Source organism: Artemia franciscana, chromosome 7 (assembly GCF_032884065.1).
Source record: "Artemia franciscana chromosome 7, ASM3288406v1, whole genome shotgun sequence".
NCBI classification, from domain to species: domain Eukaryota; kingdom Metazoa; phylum Arthropoda; class Branchiopoda; order Anostraca; family Artemiidae; genus Artemia; species Artemia franciscana.
This window is the reverse complement of record NC_088869.1, coordinates 28,143,560-28,168,693: the sequence shown is the minus strand read 5'-3', so window position 1 is coordinate 28,168,693 and position 25,134 is coordinate 28,143,560. Positions and strand designations below refer to the sequence as shown.

General features: G+C 36.3%; 1 protein-coding gene and 1 long non-coding RNA gene across 2 annotated transcripts in view; one reads left to right on the top strand and one right to left on the bottom strand.

Moving 5' to 3' along the window:
* Window positions 1-18,799, top strand: part of LOC136029121 (uncharacterized) — a 33,299-nt gene extending 14,500 nt beyond the window's left edge. The window contains exon 2 of the long non-coding RNA XR_010617977.1: window positions 18,509-18,799. This is a non-coding gene — a long non-coding RNA (uncharacterized LOC136029121). The remainder of the gene's footprint in view (window positions 1-18,508) is intronic.
* Window positions 1-23,147, bottom strand: part of LOC136029120 (26S proteasome non-ATPase regulatory subunit 8-like) — a 30,521-nt gene extending 7,374 nt beyond the window's left edge. The window contains exons 1-3 of the mRNA XM_065707198.1: window positions 22,993-23,147; window positions 1,652-1,721; window positions 369-471 (exon numbers count right to left, since the gene is read on the bottom strand). Of these exons, the coding sequence (XP_065563270.1) occupies window positions 369-471; window positions 1,652-1,721; window positions 22,993-23,094 (275 nt within the window). The 5' untranslated portion in view covers window positions 23,095-23,147. The remainder of the gene's footprint in view (window positions 1-368; window positions 472-1,651; window positions 1,722-22,992) is intronic.
* Window positions 23,148-25,134: the final 1,987 nt, after the last annotated feature.

Genomic DNA, 25,134 nt, shown 5'->3' with positions numbered 1-25,134 from the left:
TGACAGAAAAAACAAAAAAAAATCGCATAACCAAACCATTAGATCTGTAAATCGCTATCATACTGCATTAACGAGTTTTAAGCCACAAACAAATCACAGTCTTGTTCATTGAGTCTTAAATTCATTTGAAACAATACTTTTTCCCAAGTTGCCTCACTTTTATATTATATTTGCTTTAATCAAAACACTTTTGTAGATCAGAAACTTCAACTTACCAGTAAGTTTTGACTTGAAACTTACTATTACTAGAAAACTTTCACAGACATAAAATCTACCTTGCGCCTCCCCCCTCCCTCTTAAGCAAGGTTCCTGTGCTTGTTGTTGTCTTCGCGGGATAATATGAAAAAATAGTCTAACACAACACTCACTTGTAGTCAAAGTAGAAACTTTTCAATTGAGCTACATATCTTTCAAATGCAGGTATATCTCGTTGGCTAATGCTGAATAGAGCTCCAACTTCAAGAATTTCTCCTAAAATAAAAAGCTTTCGTTTAATTTTACTTTTTAATTAAGAAAGTTAGTGACCGTCTCTGTATAACTGCATAGTAATTACAGGTCTTTTTTCACCAATCAAATAAATGTTACAGGACTGTTAAAATACCTGGAAACGGGATGGAATAGCTGGACAAAGAGAGGGTCGCCCAGCATCAGTCCAATGGATTCTCAGGGGAAATATGGGTCAAAATTTTTTCAGGTTAAAAATAATGTTTTTTAATATAAAAGGTAGTAATGTTTAGGCCTAACTTAAAACTAAAGCTAGTAGAAACTAAACAGGTCACAAATAACCACAGTGTTTCAGTAGGCTGTGCAACTGAATAAGGCAGACTTTAAATAATCTAACTCTTAAAACCTTCCTTTTCTATGATAAGAAATAAAACAAATAAAATTCTAATTTTAAGCTCACTAGACAACTCAACAGTTAGTTCTCAGAAGCTTTTGACTGTCACTAAACTTTATTATTACCAAATCACAGAATTAAGGAGTTTATGAGAATTTACGTGTGGAAGAATTTTTAGCATAATTTCTGAAGTGAATGACTGATTCATCTTATGTGAGTTATTGACATTAAACATGAACTATGGCACTTTTTTCAGCAATATCAGAAGCTAATGTATGATCACAAAAAAGTGAAAAAAAAATCAGGAAAGGATCAGAAAAGTCTTAGCAATTTGATTAGCAATAAGTAGGTCTGTTTAAGTAATTTAGACTGAGAAGTGAAGGTCAATCATTATGATCTGATATTTCAGCAATGCAAATTTACGTAAAAACTTTTAAGGTTAGATGTCACTACCAATGTAAATACATGAAAGACATGGTAATTTTTCCATCTTATAAACCAAAATTATGTACATTGTATTTGTGTGCTGTCATTGCAATTTCCTTTCTAAAACTTTACATAACACATAAACTATAATGCTTCATATGCTCTCTCCCCCTAGCTTTTGAAAATTGCCTTTTAGCCATTTTCACTGTGAAAAACAAAACAAAAAACTGCTTTTCTTCCCTTCCCCTCCCCCTCAATTTTAAAAAAACACAATTTTTGTTTCTTTATTAATGTAAAAGATTAAAAAAAATTCATGCCCTTCCCCCTAAATTTTCGTGAATTTGTGCCCCTGTCTGATGCTTACTGGCTAAATGGGAAAAGACTTACTGGCTATGACAAGATCCTGAGTTGAAGCCTCCTCTGTACCAGCTAGCAGGCCACGAGTAGCTAGGATAACCTGAAACAATAAACTGCAATGTATATTTCCTATCCATACCTTGAACCTTGTTTTAATACCTGTACATAAAATTATAAATCAAATTTAATAAACATCATAGGAGCAGAACATATGTGTGATTTTTCTCAGAGAAATTGGATCAAAATTACCCAGTTCTGTCCCAATAATTCAGAGAATTCTCTAAGAAATCCAATTTTGATTTGTCACAAAACTAAGCCTGAATTTCAGCTCAAATGAGCCCAGATTATGAACAAAAAGTGTGTCATTATCTTTGATAAATACCCTACTTGTAAAAATTACAAGGATTAAGTATAAACTTGTTAAAAGTTGCTACATATTCCTAAAATACATACTTGGACTATTTCATCATTCACAGTTGGGACTTTGATCTGTTTTTTTTTTATTATTATTATTATTTTTATGTATATATGTAAGTTGTTCCACCTTTTTTAAAATTGCAAGTTTACTAATATTTTTAGTAGCGAGTTCCTGATGTAGATTACTAACTACAACTAACAACTCACCACAGCATCAAGCCGCCTAAGGCCAACACAGCTACACAACCTCCTCTTCCATCCCAATATATTCAAAGCCTCTCTCTTTACACCCTCCCAGGAAGTTCCCATTTCCTTCCAATCTTTCTTTATGACACCAGTCCACCCCGACTGCAGACGACCTGCTTTCCATTTAGAACTAGATAGTTTGCCAAAAAGAACAATCTTTGGCAATTTCCCGTCCTTCATCTGCAGAATCTGCGCTAGCCGTCTCAACCTTTCTCTAATTATAGGCTAAGAAAGTGGATTAAACCATACTTTTCATACAGCCTACTGTTTGAAATACAGTCAATCAGCCAGCTACCCAGACCAATCTTTTGGCAATTTCTCTGAAAAATATCTTGCAAATCTTCATCTGCTTTATGGAGCGCATATGCTTTAGAGCCATACTTGACAACTGCCATCAATGTAGCTTCCAATATTCTAATCTTGGTTTGCACACTTATTTTCCTATTCTTCCAAACATTTTTTTTTCTTTATTGTAAAAAAAAACACCATGAGCCTTGGCTATTCCACTTTTAACATCTTCAGTGCTCCCACTGTCTAAACTAATAATACTACCAAGGTAAGTGAAGCTGCCCACCTGATCAATCTTTTTATTGTTCAATATCACCTTTTCATCTTCACTTATTCCTAGCCTTAGTGACTTGGTCTTCTTTACATTTATTTTCAAACCTATTCTAGCACCCTGAACTCACAAAACCTCTAAAAGTTCATTCATTTTGTTCACACTTTCATCTAAGATGCTCAAATCGTCAGCATAACCTAAGCCAGGGAGAGTTTTCCTTCCCATTTATTCTGTGGTCTCCCATTGCCTTTCCTGTGCTTCTTAAGACAAAATCCATCAGAGAGATCCATATAAAGGGCAATAAAACACAACCCTGCTTAAATCCTGATTTAATAAGAAATCACCTGCTGTTGTTACTATTAATATTTGTTACACAGTTTGTTGTTTTTGCTCTATGTAAAATACTGTAGATTTTGCAAAATAGTTATATTTTTTGTTATTTTTTCAATAAATTCAATTCAATATTAACCTAAGAGTGAAAATTTGGTCAACACATCCACTGCCTTTTCTAAAACTGCACTGTTCTTCTCTTAAAACGTTGTCTACAGCAACTCTCAGTCTAAGAAGTATCATATTACAAAGTAATTTTCCTACAGAGACCAGAATATTGCCTTGATAACTACCACACTCACTCTTACTACCTTTCTTATACAATGGTTTAATTAAGGTTTTTCTAAAATCGCTAGGTACTTCCCTTAAGAAAAAAAAATCATATTCATAATCTTCAGTAACTTATTTCTAACCTCAGAGCCCCCATATTTAAGAAACTCATTTACTACACTATGAGCATCTGGAGCCTGATTATTTTTTAATCCTTTCAATACTGTTGCAGATTTTTCCTCACAAAACAAATCTTCCTTCAAATCCAAGGTATCACAAACTTTTTCATTTTTCTCTATATCTTTTCCTGCAACTCTATCTTGGTTAAGCACCTTCTCAAAATGTTCTACCTATCTCTCTTCAACCCTTCCCTTATCACTAATTGTGGCCCCATCAAACAGTTCGTGGTAACGAACTGTAGTAAGGAGCGATCCGGCTCAATAGTAACCAAAACTCTAAAAAATTGAATTTTGATATCAATAGCTACATCAAAAGAATCGCATTTTAATGCTGATTTTAAATATATAAGTTTCATCAAGTTTAGTCTTAGCCATCAAAAGTTACGAGCCTGAGAAAATTTGCTTTATTTAGGAAAATAGGGGGAAACACCCCCTAAAAGTCGTAGGATCTTGACGAAAATGAAACCATCAGATTCAGCGTATCAGAGAACCCTACTGTAGAAGTTTCAAGCTCCTATCTACAAAAATGTGGAATTTTGCATTTTTTGCCCGAAGACAAATCACGGGTGCGTGTTTATTTGTTTGTTTTTTTTTGTTTTTTTTTCCCCAGGGGTCATCGTATCGACCAAGTGGTCCTAGAATGTCGCAAGAGGGCTCATTCTAACGGAAATGAAAAGTTCTAGTGCCCTTTTTAAGTGACCAAAAAAATTGGAGGGCATCTAGGCCCCCTCCCACGCTCATTTTTTTCCCAAAGTCAACGGATCAAAATTTTGAGATAGCCATTTTGTTTAGCATAGTCGAAAATCATAATAACTATGTTTTTGGGGATGACTTACTCCCCCACAGTCCCTGGGGGAGGGGTTGCAAGTTACAAACTTCAACCAGTCTTTACATATAATAATGGTTACTGGAAAGTGTACAGACGTTTTCAGGGGGATTTTTTTGGTTTTGGGGGTAGGGTTGAGGGAGGGGGCTATGTGGGAGGATCTTTCCTTGGAGAAATATGCCATGGGGGAAAAAATTCAATGAAAAGGGCGCAGGACGAATCTGGTCACGTTAGAAAAAACGTCAAATTAAGAGCTTAATATACAATGCTGGGTGTTCGGAGCCTCTCTATTATGGAGTATAATTTGAAAATAACACAACTATACGAGCGATAAAACATATATACCACAACCATAACTACTGCTAAGAGATAACACAACTATAAAGCGAAAACAGGTGAAAACTAACGGAAAAATAAACGATCTAAGAGGTGGAAGGGGCCCAGAGAAAAACTATAATCCTTTTTCAATTTTTAGCCTAACTTCCGCAAAGGAGTAATAATGTCAGAAGCCCCGAAATACCGAATTATTTTCTTTTCAAACAGTTCGTGGTAAGGAACTGTAGTAAGGGGCGACCCGGCTCAATAGTAAACGAAACTCTAAAAAACGGAATTTTGATACTAAAAGATACATCAAAAGATTCGAATTTTTACGCTGATTCTAAATATTAAGTTTCAATTAATTTAGTCTTTGTCATCAAAAGTTACGAGCCTGAGAAAATTTGCCCTATTTTGGAAAAAAGGGGAAAACATCCATTAAAAGTCATAGAATCTTAACGAAAATCACACTATCGCATTCGGTATATCAGAGAACTCTATAGCAAAAATTTCAAGCTTCTATCTAAAAAATGTGGAATTTTGTATTTTTTGCCAGAAGACAAATCACGGGTGCGTGTTTATTTATTTGTTTGTTTTTTTTTTTTGTTTTTTCCCAGGGGTCATCTTATCGACCAAGTGGTCCTAGGATGTCGCGAGAGGGCTCATTCTAACGGAAAGGAAAAGTTCTAGTGCCCTTTTTAAGTGACCGAAAAATTGGAGGGCAAATAGGCCCCCTCCCATGCTCATTTTTTTCCAAAAGTCAACAGATTAAAATTTTAAGATAGCCATTTTGTTCAGCATAGTCGAAAACCATAATAACTATGTCTTTGGGAATGACTTACTCCCCCACAATCCCTGAGGGAGGGGCTGCAAGTTACAAACTTTGACCAGTGTTTACATATAGTAATGGTTATTGGGAAGTGTACAGACGTTTTCATGGGGATTTTTTGGTTTGGGGGGTGGGGTTGATGGGAGAGGGCTTTGTGGGAGGATCTCTCCTTTGAGGAATATGTCACGGGGGAAGAAAAATTCAATGAAAAGGGCGCAGGATTTTCTAGCATTACTATAAAAAAAACAGTGAAAAAATAAACATGAAAACGTTTTTTCAAATGAAAGTAAGGAATAGCATTGAAATTTAAAACGAACAGAGATTATTACGCATATGAGGGGTTCTAAAAATACTTTAGAATAAAGAGCGAGGTATTTAGGAGGAGATAGATACCTCGCTCTTGATGCTAAAATATTTTTAGTGATTTCAACTATTTATTCTACGGCCTTTTTGATTCAGGGGTCATTCTTAAAGAATTGGGACAAAACTTACGATTTAGTGTAAAGAGCGAGGTATTAACGAGGGTACAAACCCCCTCGTACACATAATAAAAATATAAGAATATAAAAGTTTGTTACGTAAGTTAATTCTTAAGTTACGTATATTTTTTACTAATAAAAACGTTCGTTGAATATTAAAAGTTCTAGTAGCCTTTTTAAGTAACCGAAAAATTGGAGGGCAGCAAGGCCTCCTTCCCCACCCCTTATTTCTCAAAATCGTCTGATCAAAACTAAGAGAAAGCCATTTAGCCAAAAAAAATTAATATACTAATTTCATTTCAATAATTTATGTGCGGAGAGCCAAAATCAAACATGCATTAATTCAAAAACGTTCAGAAATTAAATAAAAAAAACTAGTTTTTTTAACTGAAAGTAAGGAGCGACATTAAAACTTAAAACGAACAGAAATTACTCCGTATATGAAATGGGTTGTCCCCTCCGCAGTCCCACGCTCTTTACGCTAAAGTTTTTCATTGTTTTAAAAAGTAGAATTGTGGCAAAGAGTCAAACTTTAGCGTAAAGAGCGTGGGACTGCGGAGGGGACAACCCATTTCATATACGGAGTAAGTTTGACTCTTTGCCACAATTCTACTTTTTAAAACAATTAAAAACTTTAGCGTAAAGAGCGTGGGACTGCGGAGGGGACAACCCATTTCATATACGGAGTAAGGAGCGATCCGGCTCAATAGTAACCAAAACTCTAAAAAATTGAATTTTGATATCAATAGCTACATCAAAAGAATCGCATTTTAATGGTAATTTTAAATATATAAGTTTCATCAAGTTTAGTCTTAGCCATCAAAAGTTACGAGCCTGAGAAAATTTGCCTTATTTAGGAAAATAGGGGGAAACACCCCCTAAAAGTCGTAGGATCTTGACGAAAATGAAACCATCAGATTCAGCGTATCAGAGAACCCTACTGTAGAAGTTTCAAGCTCCTATCTACAAAAATTTTTTGCCCGAAGACAAATCACGGGTGCGTGTTTATTTGTTTGTTTTTTCCCCAGGGGTCATCGTATCGACCAAGTGGTCCTAGAATGTCGCAAGAGGGCTCATTCTAACGGAAATGAAAAGTTCTAGTGCCCTTTTTAAGTGACCAAAAAAATTGGAGGGCATCTAGGCCCCCTCCCACGCTCATTTTTTTCCCAAAGTCAACGGATCAAAATTTTGAGATAGCCATTTTGTTTAGCATAGTCGAAAATCATAATAACTATGTTTTTGGGGATGACTTACTCCCCCACAGTCCCTGGGGGAGGGGTTGCAAGTTACAAACTTCAACCAGTCTTTACATATAATAATGGTTATTGGAAAGTGTACAGACGTTTTCAGGGGGAACTTTAGCGTAAAGAGCGTGGGACTGCGGAGGGGACAACCCATTTCATATACGGAGTAAGTTTGACTCTTTGCCACAATTCTACTTTTTAAAACAATGAAAAACTTTAGCGTAAAGAGCGTGGGACTGCGGAGGGGACAACCCATTTCATATACGGAGTAATTTCTGTTCGTTTTAAGTTTTAATGTCGCTCCTTACTTTCAGTTAAAAAAACTAGTTTTTTTTATTTAATTCCTATCCAGATTGACTATGTCCAGTGACTATTGACCAGTAGTCCAGATTGACTACTGTCTCTCAATTTATCTTCATGCCAGTATAATATTTTACCATTAAGCTGTCTAGCTGCATCTTTCAGATCCTCAGCAAATTTATCCATGGCCTCCACTCCACATCTCTGTAATTCACATTTTAAAGCTTTCTCTACACTCTTTACATTCCTATAATAATAACAATAAAACGATTTTATTTTCAACCGCCTTACACAGTCATGCCAAAAAACATTCCTTTTGTTTTCATATGATCTGTCACACAGATAGCTCTTGTCAGCCCCTTCTCCTCTCAATTAAACATGACATTTTTTCACTAATATTCCTAGCTACCATCCTAGCTTTGTTCCCCAAGACACCAACAGCAACTTCACAAACTGTTTTCCTATAGTTGTTCCATCCATCTTCCACATTATCAAATTTTAAAGTCTTCAGTTTAGTATTCAACTATTCCTGGAAAGTTTCTCTCAAATTCTCATCCTGGAGTCTACCAGCATCACAACTTCCTTGGAGATAGTTACCCTTATGAAATTTAAGCTTTAAATTTACCCTAGACAATACCAAAAGGTAATCTTTACTTTTAACATCAATAGCAGCACTTCTATATAGCTTGTATTGATCCTGACAGTCTTTGGTTTACAATAACATAAAAAGTAAGGTTTGCTGTCTTAACAACATGTGAATACCATGTTAACTTATGGTCCATTTTATGACCAAATACTATATTGGTTATAACTAAGTTATTATACATTTAAATTGAAATAGTCTGTAGCCATTGCTGTTTTCTTTTCCTACATCAAATTTACCTAGGATAGAATACCATCTATTCCCATTTCTACTGACCTGAGTGTTAAAATCCCCTAATAAAAACACCATATTTCTACCTGAGATGCTGTCTATTTGCTCCTGTAACTGAAAGTAAAATTCATCCGAGTCGCTGGCATCTCCATCAGCTAGTTCTACAAGGGCATATACTACTATAACTGATACCTTGACCTTTTAGGTTATCAATGAGGAAGACTTAGCAGTTTCCTCATTGATCATGAGCCCTACTCCCTGTCTATGTACCCCATGCTTCCTACCTGAGTAACAAATTCTATACCACCTAATTTCATGCTACCTACACCTGGGATGTGTTGCTGAAACTCCTAATAAGTCTAGTTTGAATTGTCTGAATTTTTCAGTCCTAATGTTGATGCAATAGTTGATTTTTAAATGTTGATTTTTAACATTGTAACAATCCAAGTTCCAATTTTCAAATTCTTTCAATCACTGAAATTATTTTGGCCTCAGGAAAAGCAATAGTCCTGCATAACAGTGCAGGATGGGGACCAACTGATTTTCCCAAGTCTACGCCAAAGTGCTTAAGCTGGCTAAGAACTAGACAGCAAGAAGTCCCTGGGACCTCCAGTAGAATAGAGGTTTTGTGCAATCCTGGGCCCATCTTGGTCACAACATGTTGTTCAACACTTGGCAATGGTCTTCTATCAACAAGAGTCAAAATTCTGCACAGACAGTCTCAAGTTACCTCCAATTCTTATATATTCATGCCAACAAATATTATATTACTAAAGGGAGGAAACCCATATGTAGCATCCTGCTGGACATGCTTGCTTATTAGTTTAGTGTTGCTTTGCTATGCGCTTATATTGTTGTAGCATCCTGCTGAGATTGCTTGCTTATCAGCTTAGTGTTGCTTTTGTTATGTGCTTATGTTGTTATATTTACAGGTGCTTGGGTCTTAATAAAGAGCTAAATCAACTTGAGACATAGGAACTCTACATGGTGTCAGAAGTGGGATCTTGAACAGCAAAGATGGATGGAGTTGCCCCTCCAGCAATCAACTGGGAATCTGAAAATCTTGATGAAGAATGGTCAAAGTTTGAAGAACATGCAAGACTTATGTTTCTAGGCCCTCTCTCTGGTAAATTGGAGAAGATTCAGTGTGCCTATCTACTTATATGGATTGGCGAAAAAGGAAGAGACATCTTTAAAACTTTTGACATTGAAGCAGAAGATTCAAATAAAATCGAGCCTTACCTTCTGAAATTTCGTGAGTATGCTGCTCCAAAGAAGAACAAAGTATTTGCCAGATATATCTTCCAGAAACGTGACCAGCGTGATGGAGAGACACTTGAGAAATACATCACAGAGCTGAAGTTGCTAGTCAAGCCATGCGAATACCATGATCCAAAAGAGATGACCAGAGACAAAATCGTCTGCGGAATCAGAAATCCAAGAATACGAGAGAAACTTCTAGCTGACGGCAACAGCCTAACACTTGAAAGAGCAGTAGAAGTTTGTAGGATCTATGAGACGACCCAAGCACAGCTGAAATCATTTGACAACAATTCCCACCATCCCCCAATCTAACAGGAAGTGGATGTAGTATACCGGAAACAACCAAAACCAGCAGACACAAGATCAAGAATAAAAGGCACAGAGTGCTACTTTTGTGGAGGAATCTATGGCCCTGGACACAGCTGTCCTGCCAAAGGGAAAACATGCTCAAAGTGCAGAAAATTAAACCACTTTGCAAAAGTATGTTGCAGCAAAGTCGTGAATGCTATCGAAAATGATGAACAGAGCCGAATAGCAGAAACTGCTGAAGAAGATGAAATACTGCTATATGCTGTACAGCAAGATGGGAGTAAGGATGAGGCGTTTGTTCCACTGAAGATCAACAATCAGACTACTGTAAGCTTCAAAATTGATACCGGTGCTCAGGCAAACATCATACCAAAACACTACTTTGATCTCCTTGCTCCAAAACCACTCATACAACCAACAAAGCAAAAACTCACCAGTTACTGTGGCTCAACGATCCCAACAGCCGGAACCTGCCTCCTGTCATGCAGCTATAATGGAGCTCCTGAACAGAAACATAGGTTTTTCATAGCTGGACGAAATTCTGTTCCTATCCTTGGATTCAAAGTCTAGCAAAAACATGAACCTGGTGAAACTTGTCCTGAATATAGATGCCTTAGATGACAGCAAATCAACGCCAGATTTGGAGCCACTCCTTGAACGGTACAAAGAGCTGTTCTCTGGCATTGGGAAAATACAAGGCAAGTGCGAGATTCACCTTAAGGAAGGAGCTGTGCCGACAGCATATCCTGCCAGAAAAGTGCCTATTGCAATGCGTGAGAAATTGAAACAAGAGCTGAACAGATTGGAAAGCTTGAGGATAATAGAAAAGGTGGAAGAGCCTACGGAATGGGTCAACTCGATGGTGCTAGTTGAAAAGAAGGATGGCGGTGTGAGACTTTGTATTGATCCAGTAGACCTGAACAAAGCCATCAAGCGCCCTCATTACCCAATCCCGACTTTTGAAGATGCCATTTCTGATTTGAGCGGTGCGAAATATTTCTCAAAGCTTGATGCCACCTCAGGGTACTGGTCGCTTGTGCTCTCAAAATCAGCTTCAGACCTCACGACCTTTAATACAATTTATGGCAGATACCGTTGGAGGAGATATCCCTTTGGGCTGATATCTGCCCAGGATGAGTTCCAGCGGAAGATGGAAGAGATATTTCAAGGTCTGAAAGGTCTTAAAATACTTGTCGATGACCTACTTATCTATGGAGCCACACGAGAAGAGCACAACAGAAGACTTGCGAAAGTGCTCGAAAGAGCAAGACAGAAGGGGGTAAAATTTAATAGATCAAAGTGCCAGATTGCAGTCCAGTCAGTCTGCTACTTTGGCCACATCATCAGCAATGCTGGCATCAAACCAGACCCCGAGAAACTCCGTACCATCAACGAGATGCCTACTCCAAAATCGAAGGAGGAACTCCAGACTCTCCTTGGAATGCTAAACTTTCTCTCAAGGTACATCCCAAACCTGGCAACACAGAACCAACCATTAAGGGATCTGATTAAAGCTAACGAGTTCGAATGGAAAGAGCTCCACACTACATGTCTCAACCAGCTCAAAGAGTCCATAGTAACCAACCTGGCTTTCTTTGACAGCTCCGGCCCAACCCTTGAGCTCGAAGTTGACGCCTCAAAACATGGACTAGGGGCACAAATATCCGCGAATGGCAAAATCTTTGCTTACGCATCAAGATCACTGAGTAAATCCGAACAGAACTACTCACAGCTAGAAAAGGAACTCTTTGCCATAGTCTATGGTTGCCGGCATTACCACCACTACCTATACGGAAGGAAAGTATAAGTCATCACGGATCATCGACCACTCGAATCTATACTAATCAAACCCCTCCATACAGCACCACCAAGGATTCAACGCCTGATGATGTACATACAGCCGTATGACTTGACTTTCAAGTACCGAGCCGGTACGGAAATCCCTGTCGCAGATGCACTCTCAAGACTACATCTTCCAGACATTGATGAAGAATTACACAAAGAGATCGAAATCTTTGTACATTCGTTTGTAAAATCCATACCCGCCACGGGCAGCAGACTGGAGGAGATCAAACAGGAGACCTTGACAGATTACGAACTCCAAGCGCTGAAGAGGGTCATCTTGGAGGGATGGCCTGACAACAAGAGACAATGCCCAAACACCATAGTCCAATACTGGAGTATTCGCCAAGATCTCTCAAAGCATGATGACCTGATCTTCAAAGGTTCAAGAATTGTCATTCCTACCAGTCTACGAGACAACGTCTTAAAGGGACTACATTCCGCTCATTTGGGCACTGAAAAAACCAAGCAAAGAGCCCGAATGATCATTTACTGGCCAGGTATTGGAAAAGACATTGAACGGTTTATCTAAAGATGTGATGCCTGCACTCAAACAATGTCGAACAATCAAAAAGAGAAAAATGATTTCCACACCGATCCTGTCACTACCATGGCAGCATGTGGGATGTGATTTGTTTGAATGGAATGGGAAGCAGTATGCAATAACAGTCGACTATTACAGCCGCTATTTTGAGATGGACAACCTAACCTCCACCACCACTCCTCATGTGGTCACAAAACTCAAAGGACACTTTGCTCGCCATGGAATACCAGCAATTCTCACTTCTGATAACGGGCCACAGTTCAGTTCCAGCGAATTCAGGCTATTCACAGAAAACTGGGGCATTGAACATCAAACGTCTAGCCCTTATCACCCCACAGCAAACGGGCTCGTCGAGAAATGCGTGCAAACCTGTAAGAGAATCTTGAACAAGTCCAAGATCAGTGGACAGGACCCATACATCAGTATCCTAGAATACCGGAACACTCCCGTAGACGGTATGGCAGCACCAGCCCAGCTGCTCATGAGCCGACAGCTGCGATCAGTCCTCCCTGTCACGCAGAAGCATCTAGAGAAGAACATCGTGTCCAAAGCAAGCTTTCAGAAACACAGAGAGAAATCAAGAGTGCGACAGAAGGAGTACTACGACAGGACCGCTAAATCCCTACCCAAAATTCAGGTAGGGTCAAGAGTGAGTGTCCAAATGACACCCAGCAGTCCTTGGAAGAGAGGAACCATTGTCGAAGTGTGCCCGCAGCCGCGATCCTACACAATTGCTACTGACGACGGATCAACGCTCCGACGCAACAGGGTCAGACTCTCCCATAGGAATTCAGACGAAGCAATCCACTCAAAACAAGACTACCAAAATGTAGAATTTACCCAACCGTCCGAATTGGTACCCAAAGTCAGCCCGGTTGAGCGTCCAGCCTCACCCAGCCTGGCAGCCCCCCCCCCGAACACAATGGAAATATTGTCAATGTCCCTACTAGCGCTGTAACACAGCAACAAACAAAACCAGTCCCGGACAGAGGCGGAGTGACGCAAACAAGATCGGGTAGAACAATAATCAAACCCACCAGGTTAAACTTATAGAGACAATAGCACGCTCAGAAGAAGGAAGATGTAGCATCCTGCTGGGCATGCTTGCTTATTAGTTTAGTGTTGCTTTGTTATGTGCTTATATTGTTGTAGCATCCTGCTGAGATTGCTTGCTTATCAGCTTAGTGTTGCTTTTGTTATGTGCTTATGTTGTTATATTTACAGGTGCTTGGGTCTTAATAAAGAGCTAAATCAACTTGAGACATAGGAACTCTACACCATAGTAGACAAATTATCAAAGAAGGGGTTGTTCAGCCCAAAAACCCCACCAAAACAGACAAAACCCCAAAAAATAACCATTAATCAAAATCCTAAGTGAATGCTGGGTTGTTTACTAGGCTATAACTTCCCCCAGGGGTGCCAATCCTCCAGTGGGAATCGATTTGACTGCAAGATACCCAGTCTTGCTGGTACCCTGAAATAATCAAGGCAGCCCTTTGCAAGGCCATTGTCCAGACATATGGATCTTTTGCCTTGTTGCAGTTGTCCTCCTATAAAGGATCCTCCCACAATGGTGTTCTGCATCACCATACAATTTAACCCATTACTTAGAGAAGATTTGCAACCCAAGGGACGTGAGCATATGCTGGTGGGCCCCCTTCGAGTGTACATATGAGAGGTCTTCTTCCTCCCCCACCTGTATTTACTGCCCCTAGCAAGGGTGAGTTTCTAATATGGACAAATTTCTACTAATTTCCTAAAAATGATCAAACATTGCTAAGGATATCAGATGTATTTTGACCATATACATCCTTGTTTCACAAAACTAAAAGCTAAGTTCCTAAAAATGATCTTACATTGATAAGGATATCAGATGCATTTGGACCATCTGTATCCTTGTTTTTCAAAACTGAAAGCTAAGTTCAGCAAAATCATCTAACATTGCTAAGGATATCAGAAGCATTTTGAGCATGTACCTTCTTGTTTTGCAAAACTAAAAGCTAAGTTCCTCAAAATGATCTAACATTGCTAAGGACATCAGATGCATTTTGATGATACAAATCCTGGTTTCTCAAAACTAAAAGCTAAGTTTCCAAATCATCTAACATTGCAAAGGATATAAGGTGCATTTTAACCATAAGCATCCTTGTTTCTCAAAACTAAAAGCTAAGTTCCTCAATATGATCTAATATTGCTATGGATATCAGATGCATTTTGACCAATGGCATCCCTTTTTCCCAAAACTAAATGCTAAGTTCTTCAGAATGATCAAACATTACTTATGTCCTAAATACACCCAACAGGACAAAGCTTTAAGGATAGTCTATCTAGAAAATGTCCCATTTCCTATAGCTGCAATGAAGCTTGCTAAGCTTTCCAAAAGACCCCTATTTCCAAGAATTACAGAGGCTAAGGAAGCAACCTCAAATATTTTACCCATTCCTTGGTCATGCACTCCAAAAAATAACCAAAATAAGGCTCAGTTATGTCCAATTGAGACATCTATCCCTCAGCAGGTTATTGAGCACCCCAATATAACCAAAGCAAGCCCAGTCCTCCAAAATCCTAGATCTAGTGAGAAATCATGAACTGAAACAGTGACAACCTCACCTAATATATCCACTCAAGCAAACACTATACAAGATGGGGATGGTTTTTATATGTCTAAACTAATGAAATACATTGCATCAGTGGATCAAATCATCCAATCAAATTTGCCTAAAGCCCTAAAAGCTACTATAACAAAAGATATTGTTAAATATTACTTCTCTGATTCTATCTTTGATGAGATTGGTAAATATTTATCATCAATTTTCACTGTTTATCAATCAGGCCACCTATTCAACTCCACCCACAGCAATTAAGCTGCAGATCCTAGAATGGAATTATGTCTCTCTTAACTCAAATGAACTTAATGATCCTATCAAATATGCATCTTATAATAAAATTGGAATTATTTGTCTGCAAAAGACCAATCTTCATCAGTTTAAGAGGAGTTGCCACCTTTGTGCATGATTCAATCCCTTATTCCCCTCAACCATTAAACCTTTACAGGGATGAAATTGACATTATTGGTAAAATACTTAACCTGGCTAATGGTAAGCATCTTCTCATAAAATCATTGTATAATTCCATATGGAAACAATGATATCCAATTTTTTCGGAATCAGAACTATTAGGGAATAACTCCTTTATTTTTGGTGATTTCAATTCACATAGCCCACTCTGGGAACAGATAGTCTATAGTAACAAAGCAGGAGAAGGCATAAAGAATTTTTTGTCCAATATTCCAGGGACTTTGATTCTTGCTCCATTTAATTTCAAAAATCTTGTATAATATTTCATCTAATACTTTCTCTACTATTGGTCCATCTTCATATTATGATCAAATTCAAATAGTAAAGGTTCCCTCTCTGCAATCTGATCACTCTGCAATTATAACATAATTCAAAATGTATGCTATTCTCCCAAACCCCACATACCAACTTTTAATAAATGTAAAGGCAAGCCCCTGTTATGAGAAATATTAAAGAAAGCTGATTTTTGCTTTATCTCAACTAATTAACTTCAACTTCAACTTTTTCTTTATTCAACTTAAAAAATACAAAAACAATATTATGCTCCAACAGAGAGCAGAGCTCGTAAGGCTGAGACAGTGCAAAAATATAGAAAAAACATCAACTTCTCATCATAATAATGATTCCAAAATTTAACATGGCAAAAGACAAACAAAATAGAAAAAAACATATAAAAGAGAAGTAACAAGGATAAGTAAATAAATAAATATCGGGCAGGAGGGGCGTGGGAGGCGATCCAAGATACAGGGACACAAAAACAAAACACACAAATAAGAAGATCAAATAATTAATTTTTGCTTTTTTAAATTTAGTTGAGATTTTTGGGATGGCTCAAACAGAATTTTATCATTCAGCTTATAGTTGTTAGCAATGAAGGGTATTTGGTACCTAATCGAAAACCTTGACCTTCCAGAACTTACAAAATGAATTTGGTACATCCCAGACCTCCAACAATCCAAACAAGGAAGTAAAATTAACAGAGATTTGTCATAGAAATGATTTTTAGAATTTAAAAATGCCATATGGAAGTACTTAATACTCGTATATCATTTAAATCTAACAAATTTAAGAAGAAGAATAATGTTTTAGTTTCTGAAACATTCTAAAGTTTTGAGGGTTGATGTAAGAAATTTCCAAGTATTCTTATTGCCCTATCTATATATTGCTTATTGCCTATATATAATTAAGATATTAATGTTATTGACTCCAACCTTAAACCATCCTGCTACAGTCAGCTAAATCTGCCATTTCCATGACAAAGCCAAATTTTTAAGATTAAGTGTAGGTTGAGGTCAGATCCAGTAAATATGGCCCTATTTCAAATATATTTCTTTCTTCAAGAATTATAAAATAAGTATTTGTCTACTGAGTCCAAAATGATTTTGTAAAAATAATCATGACATGCAGCACAGCATAGTTTTCAAACCAATAAGTCTTGTACCACAAAGTCGATGGAAGCAATCAAAGATATTTAAAGGTAGCTAAAAAGCAGATAAGCCTAAACTTATCTGAAAAGTTTGATTATGTGTACATTGATTTTTCTAATGTATTTGACAAGGTTTCAATACCTGTTCTGAAAATACTGAAATTATGAGATTGAATCCAGAATTCTGGACTGGATTACCTAAGAAACAGGTCTAAGAAGTATATTTTCCTGATTGGAGTTCCCCAGTGTAGCTGCTTTGGACCAGTTTCCATCAATCATTTGTCTCATGTAGTTTAGCCAAGCAAAAAAAAAAAAAAAAAACTGCAGATGGTATCAGTTCATGTGGCTCTTATTTAAATGTATTGTTTACTTGGTGCAATCCACATTTAGTGTTTATTAACTAGGGAAAGTTTCATGCATGAAAATTATCTACAAAAGCACTTGCACACTAGTGCCTCATTGGTGATGTAAAGGTATACTCTGCTGATTCTTTCAGGCATCTAGGTATTATTTCAGATAATCAACTGACATTTGGATAGAATCATTAGCTGTTTTGTACAAAGCAAACTAGATGTTCCTGTTCATCAAGCATAACTTCATTGTATCAGAAAATGGCATGATGTCCAACAAGAAAACCTGAGTCAAGTAGTTACACTTTTATCCTATTTGAAACCATTACCTTATGAGCAAAGGTTAAGTTACCTGACCCAACTATCTCTATAATTCAGGGAAATATACCAAATTTGGTCAACATTTTTTGAATAGTTAAAGGTATGGATGATTTATCCTGTGGCAATTTCTTCCAGTTAAGCCACAATTCATCTAAATTACAGAACTCATTAAAATCTTACCAACCAAAGGTTTTAAGTAAAGTCATCTAAGGTTCTTACATAAATTATTCTGTCAAAATCATAAAGCATGTTGTCTGACCATTTTGTTTCAACAAGTGATATTCCAGCTCTAAAAGCAGCTTTGGTTAGAAACTTATTTTATAAAAGGCAGTACATGAAACCATAACATTTAAGATCTTTAGATGGTATATTGTTTCATTGGCCACTGTAAAATATCTATTTTGTTTTTACAACATATAGAATATATTATTTATGGTAATCATCAATACCCAGATAATGAATTCTTGTTCATTATCCTTCTTGTTATTTGTGAGATTTTTTTTCAGAAGAATTTGGGAAATTATACTTCATTTGATTTTTTTAAAAAGGCAAGCTTGTGGCTTACTCCACTTTTGTTTAAGATATACAAAATATATGGTTTAAGTGAAATTTTATTATTGTATCAAAATTTAAAAACATGGATTGAAACTGAAAGACAAAATTTCATTGAAAGAGACTTGAAGCATTTTATAAAGTACAAATTTTACAGCAATACAAATTACTAGAAGTGTTCCATTTAGTTTTGAATATAGCCTAGGGCCATATCCAGGAACACTGGAGGGGAAGGAAGTAAGGCTTCATTCACATTAACAAATAGTATATTTTGAAAGAACAATGGTTGAGGAATTGACTGGTACTACCCTTTTTTACTATACTATTTCTTTCAGGAATGCTGCTATTCTGTGGTCTTACCAATGTCTTTCTCAACCTTTTAAAGCACTCATATTTCAGAGGCCTACTCAATCATAGTTATTATGAGCTAAATGGTGCTGATAATGAAGTTTAAAATTAAATAAACCAACAGAATCACCAAATCTTAGTATAGTGGAAAGATGCTGTCAGAGAACTAATACCTATCTAGCTGTCTGAACTAGTGGTCAAAGATATAATCAACACTTTAACAGTTAAATCCTTGTGTAATCTCTATTACATCAACAATAAAATGGATTTCATTGCCACTGGATTTACCATAAATAACACTTGCTAGCAATATGGATGAATCCAGTGTAGCCTGGTCAGCAATATTTTCTTGTATTTGTTTATATTTTTAATAGGTTTATGACAACTTGAATATTTGAATATTAAGTAACACTAACACTTTGAAATGGATTTATAATCAACAGTGGAGCCTAATCATAGATACAATTTAAGCTTAAGCCTAAACTGGGAAAATGCTGTCTAACCTTGGACACAGGATCTTAAAGATATGATAAAGTATCTAAATCATAGGCATACTCTATCATGGATACTGCACCTAAGCAGGCTAATATGTGAGGATACATTTTTTTTTAGTTTAAATGTTAAAAAAGTTTCCCAAAATTGAGGTCAGCCAACCATTACTAGCCCATTACCAATTGCAACAGTCTTATATACAGTTGGTGATCATTTATTTTTAGGTAGCCTCAAACAGTAAATCTTTATAACATATTATCACTACATGGTGTCAGAGGTAGGATCTTAGGGATGTCCTTAAGCTGTCAGTCAACCTATTTGATTGAACACATTTTTCAATATAGAGAGTAGCACAAAAAAAACATACAGATGACTTTACAGCTGATTCTATTAAGGAACAGCATGAATAAATGACTTTTTTTATTCTTGTTCCATTATAAACTAACATAGAACAAATCATATATAATATATATAAAGGCTCTTGTCAGACCCCATCTTGATTTTGGCATGTGTCTTGCTGGTCCTTCTTATTGACAAGATGTGAGGCTTTATGAATAGTCATTGTGAAAATAGTGAGAATAGTCACAGCCTAACAGGTGGAGAGTGTAATAAGTATACAGAAAAATTGGAATTTTATACAGAGGAACCTGCTGTAATCTAATACTAGTTTTAATATATCATAATCCGGAGTGCTTCTTAGGGAGGAAGCAGCAGATATTGCAAGTTTTGTTGAATTGTTACCGAAACATGGTTTTTTTGGTGGTTACTGAAACATCCCTACAGATCTTGGGATATCAACTATTTAGCAACTTGGAGCACTCAAATTGTCAAAGAGGAGTTGGTGTTTATGTAAGAGATGGTATCCAGGTTAGTGTTGTAAATCCTACTATGCTTGGTATATCTTTGATAGAAAGTGTATGGCTTGATATCTCCATTGCTAATAAAAATTTGCATCTTGTGTGCGTTTATTGAAGTCCAAGTGCTCCTTCCCTTGAAGATAGTGAATTGGCCCTCAAAACTATCATTGATGAAATGACATCTTCAATTTCCCTTCCTAGCTCATTTGAGTTAATAATCACTGGAGATTTTAATTTTCCTGCAATTGAGTGGGTTGAAGGAACTGGACATATTTCATCTAATAGTAGAGACTCACCTTTTTTATCTTGCCTATCAAATAATTTTCTTCATCAGACTATTGATAAGCCTACACACTATAGAGCTGATCAGAATCCCTCACTGTTAGACCTTGTCATTTTGCATGATACTGATTCCCTCATTCATAATGATTATTTGCCGCCAATTGCTAGTAGTGACCACCTAGTTATTCTGTCTGTGTTGTCCCTAAATAGTCATCCTCAACCTAAATTTCGTCCTCAGACTTTCACTGACTATGAGGCAATACAGCAGGAACTTTCATCTGCAAACTGGTCAATGCTTATCACCAGTGAGATCAATGAGTCATGGCTAAATTTCAAAAAAACTCTTCTTGCTCTTGAAAAGAAACATTCCAGGGTTATTTTTAGGAAACAGGCCAAAACACTTCCCTTCCTCACTAAGGAAGTTAAGAAGCTGATTAACCAGAAATCTAGAGCTTGGAAATGGTATATGAAGAAGAGGAACCAGGAGACCCTGTCATTTTATAAGGCAGTACAGAATCGTGTAATAGATTCTGTAAAAAAACTGAAATCTGCCTACGAGGAAAATTTGGCTTCTGAGATCAAGCTAAACCCAAAATCTTTTTGGAGACATGTAATGGAGACATCTTCTAAAAACCCAAATCATCATACTATTCCTGACCTTGTTGACCACAGTGTATTACACTCATCTCCAATAGATAAGGCTGACATTCTAAATGCACAATTTGCTTCTGCCTTTACCCAAAATTCAGGCACCTCCTCACCAGATCCTCCATTGTATGAAGTGCTTTTCCCTATGCCTGATCTGTCAGTAGGTGAATTAATGGTTTTCAATAGCCTTGAGAAGCTTGATGTAAATAAGTCATAGGGACCAGACAGTGTTCATCCATGTCTTCTTAGGGAGTGTTGAAAAGCTCTCAGCTACCCCCTGTGAATGCTGTTCTGGTTATCTCTTCAAAATGGGGAACTACCACATGATTGGAAAACATCTTATATAACCCTGATCCATAAAAAGGGATGAAGAGACTCAGCAGAGAATTACTGTCCCATAAGCATCACCTCTGCAGTTGTTAAGGTGCTTGGGAGATTTTTTAATAAAGCTCTAATTGAATATCTTGAGGTCAATAATATCCTTTCCACATCACAACATGGTTTCAGATCTGGTAGATCTGTGGACACTAACCGTATCCAAACATATGAATTAGTGACTACACTGCTTGATGAGGGTTTTCCTGTCAACATGATTCTTCTTGATCTGTCCAAAGCATTCGACAAAGTTTGTCATGAATTCCTCATAATCAAATTGAGGGCTGCAGGTGTCAACAAAGGTCTTGTACAGTGGATTATGGGCTTCCTTTCTGAAAGATCACAGAGTGTCAGAGTTTTTGATTTGCAAGGAACTCCTCATTTCTCTTCTCCCACAACTGTATTAAGTGGCGTGCCCCAGGGCACTATTCTTGGACCAACACTTTTCAACTTCTATGTTAACAAATTACCCACCCTTCTTTCAAATCTTATTACCCTTTACACTGATGACTCAAAACTAGTTGGAAAAGCAGCTACTCCCTCTGACCAGCAATCAATTCAAACAGATCTTGATAGTCTAGAAAGTGGGCTAACATGTGGCTTCTGACTTTTAATGTTGACAAATGCCATGTAATTCATTTTGGCAAAAATAACAAGCATCATAAGTATTTCCTTCAAGACAACTTCCTTTCTGCTGTTTCTGATGAAAGAGATCTTGGGGTTATTATAGATCACCAATTAAAGTTTAACAGCCATGCTAAGTCTGTTTCATCTTCTGCAAATAAAACCCTTGGTATCATAAAAAGAACCATCTCTAGCCAACACCCTAGAGTTCTTATGAAGTTATATAAGGTGCTTGTATGTCCAGGCCTGGAGGTTGGAATGTCATTGGCAGCCCTTTCTTCAAAAAAGATAGGAAGTTGCTTGAGGATGTCCAGCATCGTGCCACTAAGATGGTTACCAACATGAATAAATTTCTATACAAAGAAAGACTACATCATTTGAAGCTGCCAACGCTGACATAGCAATGGAAAAGGGGTGACATTATTTTAACCAAAAAAATCCTCTCTAAAAATACCCTTCCCGGTCTCTTTGCACAGCACTTGCATTCTGGTACTAGAGGACATTCTTTGAAGCTCTCCATGTAGCATTCCATGAGTAGACATAGAAGCCACTTCTTCAGCCAAAGAATCATCAATATGTGGAACCAGCTCTCTGAAGAAACAGTTTCTGCTACTTCAATTGACATGTTCAAGTCCCACCTTGATAGGGAATGGCTCTGCCAGGAGTTCCTTTACAATTGGGAAGCTGTAGAGTCCTCCACAAGAGTCTAATCTAACAGCCACAATCTACACCAAACAAATTCTTTTTTTTCTCATGGAGCATCACAAGGATGGATAATCCTTATATCACTCCAAGCTGCAATTTAAGGTATAATGCTATGTAAGCATATTGCATGCAACAAGGGAAAGGGAATTACAAGATAATTAAAATTTAACTAGCCAATAGAATATACTATAATAAACAAAGACGAAATTTGAAAGTTTTTAAGGTAGACACAAATTTGTAGCCTACAATAAATAGCCTAGCAGGCCTAATGTAAGATCAAGTGTGAGCAGAAAATAAGCTGTAATGTGCAATAAGCTACATTAAGCTATATATGGAGAAGAGATTAACATAAGTAAATTCAGATACCTTCCCAGGAAATACTTTAATCAGTAGTTCCATCCTGGAAAGTTTTATTTTCCTAACCCAGCAACTTTCCAAGTTAACAAAAAGGTTTCTGAGTTTTACAGATTAAATTTTGCAAAACTTACTTTTACATCAGTGAGTTTTTTTCTTATGGTTTTGGGATCATTAAAATTAGATGCAAGAGCTGCTTTAAGATAATTTGAGACTTCTTGTAAATTTGCTGACATCTCGAATTTTCTATAGTTTCTTCCTTATATATTTCTTGACAGTGTTTTTAGTAGGTGTTTTTGCGTTAAACATAAGAGATTTGATGGCGTTTTGGATTCTTTTTTCTCAAAAGTAAAAGCTAAGAAATAACAAGGAAATCAAAGTCAACCAAAAATTTCGCTAAGTATTGCTTGAATATTCTTTTTGTATTTACTTAAAAAGTCATTAGAATGAAAACTAATTTTTTAAATCACCCGTTAATTTATTTACAGAGAAACCTTTTAAAATCATTTTGTGGTTTAAAATTTTATATCTATTTTTAAAATCAATATAACTATTAAAAAACCTTGCATATCTAAGTAATTGTGAGTAAAATACTAAGTATGTGATGTTTGAGTGTATATTATATAGAGAACAGGAAATTAATCGCTTAAAAATCAAAATAATCCGTTTTGTTATACATTTTAAAAACCAATTTATTATTATCAGAAATATTAAAATTCAAATCTAAGAAATGATCTTCTTGACTTGTGCCATGACTAGGTTCAAGAACCCGGCTCTGATGGATAAATATTTTTATAAATATCAATAAATTTCTTGCAATCTAAAATACAATATCATCTAAATATCTTCTATTATATTAAAAAGTATGTTTTAAATTATTTGGATTATTCATATATTTACATTCTAGTTGACTTAAAAATAAGTCAGATATAAATGGACTGCCACTGCCCTCCATAGTAATTCCCACGATTCGCTTATACAAATTACCATTAAATCTTATATATATGTTATATAAAACAAATTCTAATAACTCAAAAATCATGTCTTAACTGTAACATCTTAAGCCAACTATATTGTTAAATCAGTTTATCCGTCTAGCGTTTTTATTATAAGTGTCTATTTTTAAGAGCCTCTTATTAGATAAAAGGAAAGATTTCTTAGTAATCTTTTTTTAATTTTGTAAAACTACAGCTTGGTTCAGCTATGAGACTGAATATGCTGAGTGGGGCATGGGGGTCGGGGGAAATGGAGGGAGGATATTTTCTGCAGCATTAATGATAAATCTGGCTGAAAAAAGCTGAGTGTGTACGATATTCACCTTCACCCACCCAAAAGCATGTTTACGCCATACTACTATCGTCTGCAGTAGCTCATTGCTGACTATTTTAGTAAAAGCTGAGTACCAGCACTGATATTTGTGCATGTTTGATGTGTGTTATTGTTTAGAATGCATTGTACAATTTTTTTAAATTTACCAAGAAGGGTGTTTGTTCAATAGTTACTTTTCTTCCCTACCACTGGAGTAGTACCTACTTCAATAGCCCCTCTCTATCCCGCCAATAAAAATACAGCATTTTTATTGGTACCAAGAGTAACATTAAATTGTGTTGATTATGGGAATATTTATGCCCCTGCTGCAATCTAAATAAATTTTGACCATTGATTTTGAGTCCGGGGATTCTAGCTTAGAGATAGAAGAAAGAATTAGAGGGAGAAAAAAAACTTTTAACTTATGTAAAATAATTTATTTACAACTACTACATTGAAAAACTAAATAAAGCAGTATATTTCTTGTAATCTATGAATCCTAATTATTTACTTTTGATGCAAAATTTATAAACTGAATGTTTTTTAATTGATAATATACAAACTTTAATTACATCCATTGGAAAAAATGAGATAAAACTGAAAATTAGCATTTAGCTCAGTATCCTAAACCAGAAAAGTTTCATAGAGACTTGTTTCCTTAAGGAAGGACTATAGATATTGTTGTAAAACTACTAGACAATCAATAACAAACGAGTAAAAACTCAATATAAAATTATACATTTCTCAGGGATTTTTTTTCACCAAGAATAATAATTAGATTGCGTTGATTATGGGAATATTTATGCCACTCTCTGACCATTGATTTTAAGTCCGGAGATTCTAGCATAGAGATAGATGAAAGAATTAGAGGGAAAAAACACCAATTTAATACCAGTATTTACAATTTATTGTATTTTTTACTCTGAAGTTTTATTGTAATTGTATAATTGTAATTGTATGTAATTGTA